This window comes from Athene noctua, chromosome 1 (assembly GCF_965140245.1).
Source record: "Athene noctua chromosome 1, bAthNoc1.hap1.1, whole genome shotgun sequence".
In the NCBI taxonomy this organism is placed as follows: Eukaryota; Metazoa; Chordata; class Aves; order Strigiformes; family Strigidae; genus Athene; species Athene noctua.
Genome location: NC_134037.1, coordinates 92,381,984 through 92,398,652, shown reverse-complemented (window position 1 = coordinate 92,398,652; position 16,669 = coordinate 92,381,984). Strand labels below are relative to the sequence as shown.

Genomic DNA, 16,669 nt, shown 5'->3' with positions numbered 1-16,669 from the left:
GATGTTTGTTGAAACTGATGAAATAACAGTAAATGTCAGAAGCAACAGCAAGACTTTTCCATGGTGTTTTGCTTTCCTGCCAGTGAGGAGCTCATCAGCCAAAAGGGGCACATCACCATTCACGCCCATCAGCTGCAGACCAGGACTGTGTACTGTGCAAGTGGTTTTTATCTGGAAACAGAGGTGGTGGATGAGCCAGACTATATCGTGCAATAAGTACAAGAACTAGTCCTTGTCTCCTCGAAGACTAAGTTGATGTGGTGCTAACTGGCAAACACCTGTATGCATGCTCTTAACATGTGCTGCATCCATTATCAGTCAATGCTATCTACTGTTCTTCATTGAAGAAGTGCTGTTTTGTGGTGTGTGTGTGACTCAAACCTTTCCGATTTGTTCGGTGATGTTTTTAATAATTACCAGAATGTTCCCATTAATACCACGACTAGTTTTGGTAGAAAAGATACTAGGAATAGGTGGGAATTATTCTTCACTGAATTTCAGAAAAGGTGAACTTTTCAGCACACCCGTTGAACATCTAGCACCTTCAGTGCTCTAGAATTTAAAAATACATACTTTTAAAGTAAGTACTCCTTGAGAATTTAAATGTTAAGCATTCAGCTTCTCTAGGAAATCTAGTTTAATTTGTTCTAAATTTTTGAAAACCTTCGAAAACCTCATGTTTTAAGGTGGGGCGTTTTTTCATGAAAGAAATAGTCTTAAAAATCTTAATAGTTTCCTCACTAGTAACCATCTGAAATCCTGTGCTGAGAGAGCACCTTAAACATACTCTCCCACACTGCTAGGTTTTAATCCCTTTTTATAACACTGAGGACGCCTCAAACCCTTAAAAAGTGTACTGAATACCTCTCATTGCCTTACTGTCAGCCCCACAGGAGGTAACAGCAGATTGCCTATTACTCTTTAGTGATATACTTCTTTGGAGTTCAGACTTGCCTGGACTGGAAGAACTGTGTGTGGTGGAGGTGAGCAGGGAGAAAAGACAGGCACATGAGTCCTTCAGATGCTTGCCTCTGAACTCTATCTTGTTAAACTATTCACTGCTGTGGAGCCTACGTAACTTCATAAAGGTGAATGAGCAGATACTTCTGAGCAGAAAAACGGGTACTTCATGTAGTGAAGTACTGGATGCTTTTTCTGAAATGTTAAATTGGTTAAAATTGGGTGCTTGGTAAAAAGGAATGTTATAAATGGATGCATAGTAATTTTTAAATTCTTATGGAAATGATTGCTGATCTGCAAGTATTTGTTGCTAACTAAGAATCTTTTACATCCTTTTGTAAGACATGAAGTTGTTTTTTTTTTCCTCCTTAGCATGAATCATGAATACATAGAGCATTTCACTGTTCTGAACTAATTAGTATTTCTTTGCAGTGGTCAAGATCTGGGAGAAATGGTATCTTGACACTTCTTCCCTTTCACCCATAAAACTACTCTTATAGTATGAACATTGATATGTGACAAACTTTGGCTGAATATCCTTTATAGTTCTTGGACAGAGCACCCGTAACACCATTATGTTTTCACTTTAAAGTAATATTGAGCTTGTCCCAGTAGGTTTTGATACTTTTTTTTTTTCCACAGTATTTGCATACTTCAGCAGTACCTTTCTATTAGTGAATGTTTACAGTAGCAACTGTTGTTCCCTAAAAATAAAAGGTCTATTAAAATGTATTTTATGTATTAAAAAACCCCAACATCACCATGATCTGGTACTATTTAGTTATGAAAAATGTGCACCTTTACATACAACAGAATATTGGTACAAATAATAGAAGTAGTGTTTCACAAGCTTTTTTTTCCCCCACCAGGTCTAAGATAGTAAGGAAAAAAGTCTGATGTTTAGTCATCTCTGTAAAGATGAAAAAAACCTGTTTAACACATACAACAGAAGTAACTAGCCAGCATTTATTCCCTTATTCAAATTTGAATTTTATTATCAGCTGATCTTATTCAGTTGGGCAGTGCATAACCGAAGACCGTGGAAGGCTTAACCTGCCTCTCAATTATGGTAGTTCAATTATAAATGCAAAGTTTTAATTCCTGTGAAATTGTGCATCAAGCAGAAAATCCATAAAACGCTTCAGAAAGGCATTTAACCTGTCAACGTAACTATTTTTCTGCATACTTTGGTGTGAATTCTTCAGTATGGCACAGCTCTGAACCTTCTAAAAGATACTATGAACTATACCTACTTATCTAGGACTCCTTCCTAGAGAAAGGCTTTAGTCATGATCTGCAGCACTGTCTCCAGGGCAGTTTGAAGATAAGTCTTCAGGGTCTACAGGATAAGCAGAGAAAAAGTGAGTAATTCCAGCTTGGAGGAAGGAAAGAAAAGTTGCTAGAATTATCTGACAAATCCATATAAAGCAGATTAAACAGAATCAAAGAAGTTTGCAAGTTATTAATACCAAACTTTGCTTTAAAACAGTGAACACAAATTCTACCCTCTTTGGTGCAGTGAAATTGGATAGTGTCATAAACATTTCAGAAATGTTTGTTTCTGTTCAAAACCAAGCCTTTTATGTTTTTTTTTAAAAATGGTATTTTTAATATCTTAAATTCTTTTTCCTAAAAAAATTTAATATGAATACCAATTGAAATAAATGCCAATATGTATGGATGGTTGGTTGGTTTTTTTGTGCATGTAAACACTTAAAAATTGGCTTATAATCAAAACATACAAAGCTCTGTGAAAGGAACAGCAGCCTGGAAGGAGAATTTCCTATGTAGATTTAAAAGACTGCAGTAAGAGAAATGTAAAGGATATATTGTACTATTTGAGTCTAACTGCATAAGCAAAGTAAAACAGTTACAAGACAGGTTTACTCTTACCTTCATAGGTTGTTCCACACCAAATGCAATAAAAGTGTTTTTCTCTCAGATAGGCAGTCAGGATGTGTAGTTTTTCTGACACCTAGAGATATGTACAGGTATGCAATGATCTGGGGCTCACGTGATGCAATAGTTTGAGCTACTAGCTTTGCTAAAATAGATTGTTTAACCTTTTGCTTTGAAAAAGCTACGCAATACTGTAGCTCAGTCAGGCACAAAGTTTCTCAAATTTGTAGCATAGAGCAAAGGAATTAATGATCTCTGGAAAGTTAATGGCTGTTGTTTGCTCATCCTTCTTTCTAACTAAGAAACGTGCACGGAAGAGAGAGCTAAAAATACTGCCTAGCTACCTTATTTCAAGTATATGATATTTTTGGTGGAATTTTTCACACCTAATCTCTGCAAATCAAACACGTAAAGCTAACAACAACCGTGTAATCTAGTTCTCAAAAAATGTGAACTGCCAATGTTCATCTTGAGATAATCTGTGAAGGATTTTCAGAAATTACTTAGTAATTCTACAATTCAGCCTAAGATGAGGCATCCAAAATTAAAACTCAAAAGCAAGTAACTTCAATCAAATATGTGATCTTGTGTATCCTGGTTAAGACAAAAATGTTTAGAATTTCATTTCTAAGCTACTTTTTCCAAAGATCAGCTTCAAAACAGATGAGCAATAAATGAGTGGTTTAATTTTTTATAGTTTATCGTGTAACCACTATAAAAATCACTGCTCTTAAGACTGCAAAGAGGCCGTTCACTACAGCTTGGAGAATGACATGTATACATATATCCTTTATACAGGTATTATACACACATACTTTTAAAAGGAATATTAAATCTAATTCTTAATCAGGCCATTAATTTAGTTGCAGAGCTTACACTTAAGTCTGAGCTTGTGCATTCATCTTCCTTGTCTTCGTCATCTTTGTCTTCCTCTTCAGGTTCTAGCCAATACCAAGTCTCCTTGGGAACATTGATATCCTTAAATAGTGAAGGATTTAAATGAAAATTATCTGCCTTTACAGGTTTCCTTGTAAGATACTGGATAAAAACAATTTCTAATAGGTGAGATGTCAAGTATTAAAACTTCCCTGTATACTATAACCAAGATTTACTAAGGCTGTAGTCAGAAACCACATACAGCGGTTCACAAGGATTATTCACTCTTTTTAAAGCAAGTCAGTGCACGCTCACATTAAGTTCTATTCCATCTGTGTTCAGTATGTGTAAGGCTACACAGCAACATAATCACACAGCAACATAATCTCACACCAAGGCTGTGAACAGATACCCTTTTTTACCAGCTGAAAACATGCTGCCCCAAGTTGCACAGTGTTTCCTAGTCTACCTCAGGTAAAGTTAAAGGAAGAAGATGATCTAAGATAATTTAGATCACGAAGGTGATCTAAGATAATTTAGCCAACTTCATTTAAAGCAGACTAAGGAATATCAAACCATCTCAGCAGAACTTGTGGGCAGTATTAACCTCTAAACAGGTTAATTGAGAAAAGAAAAATACTTCTAATTTTTCAAGTGGCAAAAATTTATAGTAGATCAATGATATCACCTGCGTTACTCCTTGCAAGTGGAAGGTACTTTGTTTTGGGTTTGGTTTTTGTTTAAATGCTTATTTAGTTAATTGGCTGATTCCCTCAATGATGATCCCCATCCTTGGAGATACTAAAGAGCTGTCTGGACATGGTCCTGGACAACCTGCTTTAGGTGATCCTGCTTGAGCAGGAGGGTTGTACGAGATGACCTCCAGAGTCCCTTCCAAGGTCAACCACTCTGATATATTGTTCCCTCACTTGAGGCAAACAGCACTGTCATTTAGGATGGCCTGACATTAGCTACTGAAAGATATGCAAACAGCTCAAAAGTAACCACAAGAATGCAGGAGCAAAAGCAGGTCAGCCCTGATGGCACAAATTAACATGGGTCCTCACATAAGTTACTGTGAGGTCGGTGTATACCTTCAAATATCTTAATGGTGCAAACATATACTTTGAAATATTTTAAGGACTTAAGTGTTGCCAAACATCAAGACTTCAGGCTTGTTATCCCATAGTTTTAGAGAACTTCCAATAATTAAATCACTACTTTATTTGTAGCTTGTTATCTCTAACCTATAAGCCTTCCTTTCAACCCCCCAAAATATAGGTCTCACTTTTTGCATATCTAATTGCTGGCAGGCCCTCTGGCTTTTTCGGAGGTCCCCTTCCATCTTACGTTCTTCTTGTTTGTTTTTGAATCTTACTCTGTTAAGAAAAAGTAGATAGCTAAAATAAGCAGGTAGATAAAAAAGGAGATAGCTTTTCTAAAATAGAAAATCTTAAGATTATAGCTGTACTAATTCACTCAGACCAGGATGACAAAGTTAAGAAGTCCTGACATTGTTTCTGCGGAAGCACACATGTATTTCTAAGGAATTATACCTTTAAGATGGTGCTTTTTTGATCACAGTAGACTGAACACTGTTTCTTCATCAGGTGTCATGTTGTAAGACATGAAAAAAGTGGTTCACTAAACATCTGCAAAAGATACAACCTTCCCTAGGCATACCTTCTCTACAAGTAACAAGGAAATCAGGAGAAAATAAACCCAATAAAACTTATACAAATTTACCCTGATTTTTAAGCCTGTTGTAACAACGTTGCTCAGGATTATCTGTGGATTTTATATTAAAAAGATGACACTGTTCTCTGATTAAAAAAAGTTGCAACTGACTTGAGGAAAGCTAGTATGTATATCGTTTGCATTATTAACATTTACAAAAGTAAATGATACAGCACACACTTTTAGCATTAGTGTTAATTTGCTTTCACTTTAGAACTGAGAAACAATTACTCTGTATTTCAATTCTTACCTCTCATTCAAAAATAGTAACATATTAATAACCAAACTTAAAGCTTTAGACACTGCCTTGAATAGCAGTTACATCATTTTACCTGAACTGATCTGCAGCTTGTTCATTTGCTTTTTTTTTCATATGGAGTTTTTGTCTATAGTTTTCTAGTTTTTCTTCAGCTTTTCGCTTTTTTAATTCCTCATGACCAAGCCCACTTCTGCCTATGTAAGTTCAAAAGATGGATGTAAGCAGTTGAGAAGTTCTGATAACCAACTAAGTAAATCAGGAAGTATCACAAACCTGTTTTTATGTTCAGAGGAATAGGTTCAACAATGCCTTCTCCTGCGAGGGAAAAAACAGGTCAATTTAGGAAATCAGGTCTTTCTCAAATATGATTTGTGTAGCATGTTCAAACAGACAAGCTGCTTTTACCATTAAATATGTACCTTTCCTTGTGATTTTGTTGCTTGGAAGTTTTAAAATCCCAAATCAGTGTACATTTAGTGGATTGCAAATGACCCAGCTGAACTGGAACTCCCTCTTTTTTGGCTTGTCTGCTGGATTGCTACGTATTTTTTTCATGACACTACCCAAGTGAAAGAAAATGGTATTGCCTTGACAGGTATAACATACCTGTGACAAAGACTGCTTGGTTACAGCCTTCTGTAGCATTTTTCATGCTAAAATCTCACAACTTGACAAAGATGAAAAATAAAAAGTATCTGTCTGGGCCAGTTCATTTGCCGATTGTCTGCTAGAGACACGCTGAACTGGCACAGCAGTTACTGATGCTTTGTTTTACTGATTTTACTTCATCTATTAAGGCTTCATAAGGGCAAGCTCACGTGCACTATTTCTTCTTCAGAATTCAGCTGTAAATGTAGAGGGAGGGATTGACTTTTTTTGGAACACTACTAGCTTTGCAATACCATCAAAACAGTCTTAATGCAAATCCTGTAGGCATGTGTGTATGGAAATGCATTTACTGAGCAGCAAGTACTGCTGCTTCCCCTGCATCTCTGGATAGTCCATACCATTTTTATTTCAATTTTTCAGAGATTTGCTCTCATCTTTTGTTCTGCACAACACGTTCATAGTTCGGTAATGCCTGGGCTCTCTGAGAGGCATTTATTGACCCTGTCTACAAACGAAGAGGCAGCTACAGCCTATAAAATACAAAGGTACCCCTGAACTTAGGCACATGCACAGTGACAAGCTTACCACTTTTGCCAAGGGCCTGGCCGCTCTTGTAGCCCATCTTCTGGAGCAAAGCAAAGCCTCTGTTCTCATTGCCCAATGCACTTTGCAATACCAAGTCACGTCTCTCTTTCTCTTCTTCTTTTATACTCTTTTGTCTGTTCTTCTCATTGGCTTCTTTTTGCTTTTCTTCCTTCTGAATAGCTTCCTTCACGCGCCTCACCATGGGCAAGCCTGGCCTTACATCCTGCCTAAGAGTTAATAATTCCAGCAAATGTTATCATTTTTTTTACGTGTTTACAATCACTTCAGAGGGGAAAAGAAGAGCCACTTACGTACTTAATAAACAAATCAGACATGTAGTCTTCCTCTTCATCCTCCTCCATGCTTAGCACGCATGCCCCGTCCTGACCCCTTTCCTATCAACACCGCCAACGCGCCGTATCATGCATTTGATTTCTCTGCAGGTTACCTGAAACGCAGAACCCGCTTTCAACCAGAGAAACACTCGCCGCTGGGGACGCGGCTGGAGGCTGAAGGGCGAAAACACGTGAACCCGGTGGGGGCCGGGGGCCCGCGCCGGCCCGGTGGCCCCCGCGCCAGGCTTCACGCCCACAGCGCGTTTCTCCGGCCTCCTCTACCAGCGGCCGCGACGCCTCTCAATCCCCGGAGCCTTGGCCCGCTCCCAAGGCGCCCGCAGGCCGGGAGGGGAGGGGAGGGGAGGGGGCGGCTGAGGGCACCCGCGGGCACCCGCCGCACTCACCCGGCTGCGCTGCCTTCGGCCCGGCCCGGCCCGGCCCGTTCGCGGCGCCTGCGCGCGGCCGCCCCCGGCCGCCGGCGCCTGCGCGCTTCCCGCTTCCTGCTGCGCGGCCGCAGGTGCCTCCGCGCTGCCGAGGTGCGTCGGGGCCGGCGCCGGGCCTGCGGGCAGAGCCGCTCGTGTCACGCCGCGCCAGGGCGCGGGGGGCTGAAGCGGCCGAGGCCGCCGGCGATCGGCCCCGCGGCGGGGGGGGCGCGCACGGCGGAGCGTGGCCGTGTGCCACCCCCGGGGCCGCGGCCGCGCTGTCACGCCTCGCGCAGCCCGGAGCTGGCGGGACGCGGCCGCCGCACGGTAGGAGCGTAGCGCGCCGTGACCGGCGGCGGTGGGCGGGCGGGCGGGCGGTGTCGGCTCGGCCCGGGGGGCTGCGGCGAAGCGGGCCGGCGGGTCCGCGCTTCCCCTCCGCGGCTCGGGTCGGCGGCGCTGCGCGCTGCCTCCGGCCGCCCCGAGAGGAGGGGCGCCGGGGTTTGGGTGCGTGTGGGGGACGGGCGTGCCCCTGTGCGCCCGAGGGCGGGGGGGAACGGGAGGCAGGAGGCTGCTGGCTGCTTTTTTGGCATTATTCCTTCGCTCAGAAGTTGGCGCATAGCTGCCGCGGTAGTGCGGTCTTGAGGGGGCTTTGAACCGGGCAGGGTGCGCTGGGAGAGGTGCTACAGCTTACGGACCGATAGAGGTAGAAGGACCCAGGCACAGGAAGATTTTCACCTGAATCAGGTCTTTAGGAGGATGTCGCTTCTCTTAAACGTGCCCGTTTTTCAGCTTTTTCAGTCAGTCCACTGAAGCTCCTGCGTGATGAAGGTCCAAATAGTTGATCTAGAGTACAGAAAAATAGTTGGAGAACAGGAAGGAACTCTAGTCCATCTGAACGTTTTATAATCTCTCTAATGCTCCAGTGTAATTTACTGGATGCAAGCTGACGCTGGTAGGCTTTTTCTCTACGTTCTGTGGGAGATAACGGAGTATTTATTACTTGCAACATCTGCAGTAACACCCAGCCCTTTCCAGAATCAGTAGAACTTGGTAGGCATTTTTCACGGAATTTCGGAGCAAACCTTCAGCCAATGTAGGTGAGCTTCAGATTGCCTCCTTGCATAGCTGTGTGTTAGACTGAGCCTTCACTTAGCTGAATATTCATGTGATTGTTCTTATATCCCATCCCTCGTGCTTCAGTGGCGCAGCTGAATGTATGTGTGGGTTTGGTTGCTCAGAACTTGAGTCTTCTAAATTTAGATGAAGAGGTAAGGGAGTATGTGGAAGCTGCCTAGGGGGTTCATGGCTCTGAAGGCCAGGCAAAATGTGAAACTTTTATCTGGGGAAGAAAACGAGTAATGAGCTGTGCTGTAACACCGTACTCCTGTGCTGTGCGGGGGTGATAAGCAGCGTAAATCTCTGGGATGGTATCCAAAGAATCATAGTGCCATCATTCATTGCGGGTATCTCCGCTCTCATGTAAAGGTGTTTTAAGGTGATGTGTCTGTGTCTTATTGGCAGGTAATACCTCCTCAATTCTTTATAGTCCAAAAAAAAAAAAGCTAGAAGATGTCTTTGGAGGTGTTGGGGGAGGGCTGTATGTGCTCCCATATGTGGCTCTTCCACCTTTGCTGATCTGTTGCTGGAGATGCGTGCAGTGGAAAGTATTATAGTGCGGAAAACAAGCTTAGTATGACAGACATTGTGATACTTTACTTTCATCAGCACCAAATCATCAAGGTGAATTTAGAACTGCTGTAATATTCATATCTCACATCTTTACTACTGTCTAATCTGGGGACTGTTTTTAAAAAAAGTAAAATTCATTTGACTTTAAGAATTTGTTGGGTTTGACCGTGAATGAGGAAGCAGCTGGGAGCACTTGAGAGTGCAAGTGGAATGGTGCAGCTGTCAAAAGATGATGTCTTATATAATACTCCTTAGCTGCTTTGCTTTTTTTGTTTTGCCTGAGATCCTAGTTTCAGCATCGCTGCATTCAGGATTTGGGGTTCTCTTTTTTTTATTTTTTTAAATTTTTTTTACTTTTGGAGTTTCTTTTTGCTGAAGATGATTGACTTAAATTTGTGATTTCCAGATAAGTTTTTGTTTTTTCTATCTGTTCTGCATTAAACAGCTACACTTGGTGTAAATGTGGTTTGCTAAGGTGAATTTGTCTGCATAGTGTTTGCTTGCACTGATAGTGTGCTTTTGGTAGTGCTTTGTTGCTACCCTTCATTCACTGTTTGAGCAGGATCTCCAGTGTTTGATATGTAATATTTTGCCTGTTGGGCACACTTGCAGTCATTGGGCTGCTACTTGCATTCCAGGCTGTCACACATAAGGCTTGCTGGGTTTCAGAGGGCCTATGTGTCCAGCACTTAAAGCAGAGCTAGTGGGATCTGGGAAGTCTTAGGTCAGTGATGCAAATGCTGTCACTGTTCCTGCCTCTCTCAAATTTTTGATGAGTGGAAATTCCTATTTGTGATAGGCTTATCTCCTTCTCACTTTGTCTGTTGAAGGTGTTGAGAAGGTGGCCAAGTTCATGCCCAAGCTTTGTGAGTGTAGACAGGAGTCTTGATTAGGGACAGTCCTTATTTTGTGATATGTAAGAGGAGATATGTGACTCCTTTACCTTTTTTGTGTGTTGTGTTTTTTTTTTTTTCTTTAGACAGGGACTTCAGTATATTTTTCTTGGCTACGAGACAGCACTCTGAAATTGCTTATAAGTGCTGTTTTTACAATTTAACAACTCTGTTCTCTGAAATGCTAATGGATGTACTCAGTTGTAAATATGAGTAGTTTTTATGTGGGACTGCTTAGTTAAGACAAGCCTAAGCAGTCTGGAACCATGATACTGTAATCTATAGATTTCATCTTCATATTTTAATTTGATTTTCAAAGCTTTGTACTGCTGTACTTTATACTAATATTTACATTTTTATTTCAGAGACGCTACACAAATTTACAATAAAACTGGAATTTAACCAGTTATGGAGCTGGCTCATAGTTTGTTACTGAACGAGGAAGCATTAGCTCAAATCACAGAAGCAAAGAGACCAGTCTTTATCTTTGAGTGGTTAAGATTTTTGGATAAAGTGCTGGTAGCTGCTAACAAGGTAATTTTTTTCCCTTCTTTCTAAAACATTTGTATTAATTTCATGCTAAAGGAAGTTGACAGGTAATGGCCAGGTGATAACTGTATGATTTCAGATTCAGCCTGAAGACCCTCTGTATTAGTTTATAGCTTTTAAGTGTTTAATTGTAGGCAGTCAATATGACTCTCTGTTGTATAACACACAGTTTGGTTTGAGTTCTTGATTGCCCTAAATATTTGGAAGGCAAAAACTTTCCTCTCAGCGTAGGGATTCTTGATGGTAAAGAGGATTAAATGATGTTCTAGGCAGGTGTTACTGTATTTTTAGTAAGTATTTTTTTAAAAGTAAAAAATAAATAAGGTAACAGCTAATTCTGAGCATTTAGCATCTGTCTCTTGTTCTTGAATATCATCTCAGATCTCTGTGAGACAAGCAGTTTGCTGAATTACATACAGGTGGGAGTGGCATAAGATTTACTTCAATCTCTTGTAGGTTTTTCTGGGTGCTGGATGGAGAACACAGGATTAAATGATTAATTTCATTTATTTTTGGTCCATTAACAGACAGATGTCAAGGAAAAACAGAAGAAACTTGTAGAACAACTAACGGGACTCATCAGCAGTTCCCCTGGGCCACCTACACGAAAACTACTAGCAAAAAATCTTGCTGCTCTCTACAGCATTGGAGACACATTTACTGTTTTTCAGACGCTTGACAAGTGTAATGACATCATCAAGAGCAAAGATGATACTGCGGCCTACCTGCCCACAAAACTGTATGTTTAATATTATTAGTGAAAGGGAAGTGATTTTTAAGCAAAGTGGTCCTGGATATTACAGAAGAATCTGCCTGTATACGTGCACGTTATGTTTACTTATATTTTGCATGCTTATTTGGAGTTCACATATGCTTGATAGAGCAGAGAAAGGGACAGGACTCAAAGGTGACACATACATGGCTGTCTGAAAGTGAGGTCCTTTCCTCTAGGCAAGGGACTGTCTTATGTTTCGTCACATGCTTATGTCATGGAGAGACTAACATTGATGAAGTAATGCCATGAAGAAATTCCACCAGTGGGATTGTTGCTGATGGTGCTTAGGTACCCCACTGGAGACGGAACCTGCAGATTGTCAAAAGCATTATCTATGCCCGGAGAATTGTAACCAAGCTCCCGGTTTTTTCACCCCATCAAGCGTTGCCTGTTTATGTTCCCTTACTGTGATATACTGTACAAGTTTCTCAGACAGGGTCTGTTTGCTTGGATGTGTTTGTCCATGTATTTGTGATCCAGTTTGTCTTTACTTATAGGAGTAGTCTCACTGGTAGGAATTTGGTTAATGCCACAAACAGCTTCTGCTTGAACTGTTTTTAGCACTTTTCCATGTGTATTGCTTCATATGTTCACAGTGTCTAGTGAACCCCAGGTTGGGCTTACCTTCAGACATTGTAACATAGGATTTAACAATAAAATTTGAAATAGTCACCATTTGGACAGATACTGTCCTCCTTTTATTTGAAGCTGTTGTAACTCTGTGAGGAACTTGTATAAGTGGGAAGGGTTTGTACTGTAACATGCTCTGAAACTTGGGTTACCTACTCAAGTGGTAGCCCAGAAGGGTTTTTACTATATGATTTCAAACTTCAGTTTTTGATGTTTGTGTAGAAGAATTGTGTAGGAGACATGCCCATTAAGGGGTAGGCTGTAATGAGTTGTAATACATTGCTTTGCTAAGAAGTCATTTACCCAAGAATTTCAAGTTTAAAAAAAAAGCCTTGTTCCTTTGTGATGAAAAAGTGCATGTTTTCAGGAGCTGCTTCTGTGACTGTCCTGGAGCATTTTGTGTTTATAACTGCAGTACGGCATTACTTAAAATATTCCTAATCTCACATGGCAGGGCAAGAAAAAAACATATAACTGTTTGTAGATTGAGTGATTTTTACAGTGCCTAAAAATTTTCTTGTGTTATTCAGTATTTTATGCATTTTAAGTTCTTAAGCTTGAAAAAAATGCCTCATTCAGTATCTACAAAACTGTGTCAGGATATATTAAAGGGTGGGGGTTATCTTGCAGGTGCTTTGAAAAGAGACAGTTTATTGAAACACAAAACTCTAATCTTGCTGAGATTTCAGCATATACTTGTATTCTCCAGAGTTTTTCACTCTGTGGGTAGATCCTGTAATAATATCCGTTCAAATACATTTGTGTTCATAGAAGGTAATAACTTTTTTGTTACTTTTTTTTGTAAACAAAAAATGCTTTAAATGCACAGTGTTAAACAGCCAGTATAACTAGTGGATAATAGATTTCTATTCATCAATGATGATCAAAACATACATTTCTATTTAAGTATTTGTCTTCATTTAGATGATACAGAAAAAGAGTACACCGATTAATGTCTTTTTCCATAGGGCTGCTGTGGCATGTGTTGGAGCTTTTTATGAAAAAATGGGCAGAATGCTGGGTAGTTCTTTTCCTGAAACAGTGAATAATCTTCTAAAGTCTCTGAAAAGTGCAGAGGTAAGTTTCAGATTATGTTACATATTTTATACATAATTTATATATATATATATATATATATATAAAAAATATGATTCTATTTAAGCTGAAGCCTGCTTCTTCCAAAGGTGTTTGCCACAATGCCTGGATTGTTTGCCTTCTACCTAGAAAAATGCAAATCGCTTACATAAGTTAGTATCAAGTTAAACGCATGCATATATTTTCACTGCAAAGAGTTTAGAGTTTTGTCATGAATATTATAGTAGTTATTTCATAGTGGCATCGGTAATTAAATTGCAAAGTGGTTATATGTACCATTTCTAACGATTGTGTTAGGATTTCTACTTGTGTACCCTGAATAAACATTCAGTTGTTTAAAAATGAATAATAAATACTTTTTTGCAACAAAGATGTTCTTCTCCGTGTGAGCAGGATACATTGTGGCCTAAAAAAACCCGGTGTGGGCTAATGTTGAGAGAATGTGTCCTGGGCTGTCAATGGCTCTGAGCTGATGCAAATAGCTCTGTTGGGTTTTTGTTTGTTTTGGGTTTTTTTGAATTCTGTGACAAGTTGGAAGGAGTACTGGTTGTGTGGATCTTGTCCTGGCAGCTCTTTTCTTTGGCTGTGCTGTCATACCTGTGTGATTTTTTTTTTTTGGTTGTTGTTTTTTGTTTGGGTTTTTTTGTGTCCTTCAACTGTAAGTACCTGCCTGTGTGCAGGTGTGGTAGGAAGCTGTTGACTACTTGGGCTTCCTCTTCTCTCCTATCAACTGTTTTTAATTTCTTGCTGAGGCTACAGCAGAAAAATGGTGTGGCAGGACAGAAGCATCTTGTCTAGGGCCAATTTGTTGGATTGCCTGGGCTCATCTTAATTTATGTGACAACTGAGGCAGATTTAGTAGGGCTGTGTGTAGTGTTTACTGCTGTATAAAACCAGCTGGGTATTGGCTTTATATGACTTAAGTGAACTTTGTTGTCAATATTTCCAAAAGTATTCTTGAACAAAAGCAGGAAAATGCAGAACTATGCACCTGGTTCTTGATAGAAGTAGCGTGTTCACATTTTTGCATAAATTTTTTGTGTGTGTGCAGTCTCAGGGCCGCAGTGAAATACTGATGAGTTTACAGAAAGTCCTAAATGGACTTGGAGGAGCAGCAGCTTCTTGTCACCGTGATATTTATAAGAATGCCCGATCTCTGTTGACGGACAGATCTATGGCTGTACGATGCGCAGTGGCTAAGGTGGGTGTATTTTTCATGAGTCCTAGAAATTCCTGTGCTGTGACTGTACCTGCAGTTGAACTGTGATCTGCTGTTCATGATAGAAAATACGATAATTACTTGGTCAAGGTAAGTCCTTACTAGTTGACACTGAAGGCTCAGACATTTGACTTATTTCATGTAAATGGAGGTACTGTGATACCATCTTCTCCACTTTGTAAACACGTGAGAGGTAGAGTATATCAGCTGTGAGCCTTAGTGGGAGAGGGTTTTGGTAACATAGTTCTTTTTCCAGTGATTTCCTCTTTATTTATGTGTTAACCTATTCCCTGAATCTTCTGATTGTTTACCCGGCTAAGTTATTGGGTAAAGGGGAGAGTGTGTGTGTGTAAATTAACTCTTAAAATATTAAAGTAGTTGCTGAATAAACTTGACAATTACACCGATACTTAGATAAGAGGTAAGAATGGTCTCCATTGGTGCTCAGGAAGTCTTTTTTTCCTACAGTGTCTGCTGGAATTACAGAACGAAGCGGTGTTTATGTGGACGGCTGAACTAGAGAATGTTGCAACACTGTGCTTTAAAGCTCTGGAAAACTCAAACTATGGTGTGCGAGTTGCAGTGTCAAAGCTTTTGGGGACAGTCATGGCTACAGCACTGATACCAAAACAAGCAACAGGTACAAGTCTTTCTGGATTCCATTTCCAAGGGGACTAACTGCACCTTCAGTATCGTGTTACATGACAGTGTTGCACTACACATTATTATTCTAGTAGATGGAAGCTTGTAGGTGGATTGTTTGGTTTTATAAACTCTAAGCTAAAAAGAGTAGAGTGAAGAATCCCTGTTGTAGTCATACAAAGAAAATGAGAGAAAACTATCAAAAAGTCACCTGGAAAAGTAGCTTTGTTTTTTAAGCATGACAACAAACCATTATCTGAACGTTGGATAGATTTATGTTTTCAAGACAGTTTTGAATTGGTAAGTCTGGTTTCAAGATGATTGCTTGTATTGGTTGGAACTTTGGAATTAAATTATTACTTCTCTTTTGGCAAAAGTGATGCGACAGAATGTGAAGAGAGCCACACTTGAGGAGGTCTTAGAGCTCATGGCCACAGGATTTCTGCGAGGAGGATCTGGTTTCCTAAAGAGTGGTGGAGAGATGTTAAAAGTAGGAGGATCTGTCAATAGGGAAGTGCGAGTTGGTGTTACCCAGGTTTGTTGTAAACTGTAATTTAAAATTTTCTTTAAAATAAATCGACTTTTGTACATAACTGTAACCCTTTTAGTAGGAAAAATACATACTTTTGTTCCTATATAAGTTAACTTACAAGTCTAGTTTTACCTGTTTTGTGAGATTCACTTAAGCTACTTTACTATTGATGGGCAGTAACAATAGATTAAAATATGTGCCAAGGAAAGCTTATCTGATCAGTGTGTATTAGGTGAGATTAACTTGCAAAAATATTTGAAAACTTAGTATGTTAAAGACTTTAACTCCAAATATAAATTTTACCTCTTTTTAGAGAGGACACACTGTTGTCCTTTTGTGTGTGCTGGCTCTCTTCCAGCAGCTGGGTAAAGTTTGCTGTCCTAATTTGTTAAACTGTGTTTCTTCTCTCCATATGTCTGTCTTGAGTAAGTGAAATCTGCTGAATGTGGAAGTTCCACTTGTCTCACAGAGAAAGGTGGCAGCAGTATCTCCAAATTCAGAGGCATCTTCACTCTGACATATATTTCAATATGTTGCAGTAAATTGCCAGAATCCAGATTTTTTATCATAGGGTATTTTGTGAAACCCTTTTATTTTCCTCAGCCTTTTTCAGGTGAACTTGTTGAAAATGCCCTGTCTTCATTGTGAATTAGAACACCTTCTTGTTGCTGCTGTTATGTTCTTAAAATTTTTTAGACACACACATTTAGGGCAACGAACTGATATTTCTTGCTGTCATCCAGAGAGTATTTTGTGGTTCACAGTATATGTAGCAGTATAGGAGCTACACTTGGCACTGGAAACAGTTGCTTCGTCAAAGACTTGGCTAATTGCTTGATTCATCCTTTTTAGCCTCATTAGGTTTGCTTATTACTAACTGGTATTGCTACTGTATTGCACTATGCATGAGTACAACTGTAGTCTATAGTCTTCGGTGAATGAATATAGTCTTTTGCTTCTTAT

At 40.0% G+C, this 16,669-nt stretch overlaps 2 protein-coding genes across 5 annotated transcripts in view; one reads left to right on the top strand and one right to left on the bottom strand.

Moving 5' to 3' along the window:
- Positions 1-11: 11 nt before the first annotated feature.
- Positions 12-7,736, bottom strand: GPATCH11 (G-patch domain containing 11). Of its 2 annotated transcripts, XM_074896930.1 has the most exons (10): positions 7,665-7,736; positions 7,241-7,373; positions 6,926-7,152; positions 6,005-6,046; positions 5,805-5,925; positions 5,024-5,114; positions 3,736-3,837; positions 2,854-2,935; positions 2,214-2,299; positions 12-171 (listed from the first exon to the last, which is right to left on the bottom strand). In XM_074896930.1, the coding sequence occupies exons 2-9, from the start codon at positions 7,285-7,287 to the stop codon at positions 2,244-2,246; spliced, it is 768 nt and encodes a 255-aa protein (XP_074753031.1). In that variant the 5' UTR covers positions 7,288-7,373; positions 7,665-7,736; the 3' UTR covers positions 12-171; positions 2,214-2,243. The 2 variants fall into 2 exon arrangements, with proteins under 2 accessions (XP_074753031.1, XP_074753030.1); XM_074896929.1 differs by lacking the exon at positions 12-171 and having other exon boundaries at positions 178-2,299.
- A 1-nt stretch (position 7,737) lies between these two features.
- The window catches only part of HEATR5B (HEAT repeat containing 5B), a 59,217-nt gene continuing 50,285 nt past the window's right edge, over positions 7,738-16,669 (top strand). Inside the window, exons 1-7 of one of the 3 annotated variants that reach the window (XM_074896924.1) lie at positions 7,738-7,796; positions 10,630-10,798; positions 11,341-11,552; positions 13,187-13,295; positions 14,365-14,514; positions 15,001-15,172; positions 15,552-15,709. In XM_074896924.1, coding sequence (XP_074753025.1) covers positions 10,673-10,798; positions 11,341-11,552; positions 13,187-13,295; positions 14,365-14,514; positions 15,001-15,172; positions 15,552-15,709 — 927 coding nt within the window. In that variant the 5' untranslated portion in view covers positions 7,738-7,796; positions 10,630-10,672. Of the gene's footprint in view, positions 7,797-7,879; positions 8,010-9,320; positions 9,423-10,629; positions 10,799-11,340; positions 11,553-13,186; positions 13,296-14,364; positions 14,515-15,000; positions 15,173-15,551; positions 15,710-16,669 lie in introns of those variants that run through there. The other 2 variants (XM_074896923.1, XM_074896925.1) reach the window with 2 other exon arrangements.

Excerpts from the sequence above, each read along its gene's own strand:
- GPATCH11 (XM_074896930.1), bottom strand. The coding sequence starts at position 7,287 with ATGGAGGAGGATGAAGAGGAAGACTACATGTCTGATTTGTTTATTAA. Across the intron at positions 7,153-7,240 it reads ATGTCTGATTTGTTTATTAA|GCAGGATGTAAGGCCAGGCT; the intron begins GTACGTAAGTGG and ends ATTAACTCTTAG. Across the intron at positions 2,936-3,735 it reads GCACAAGCTCAGACTTAAGT|GTGTCAGAAAAACTACACAT; the intron begins GTAAGCTCTGCA and ends ACATATCTCTAG.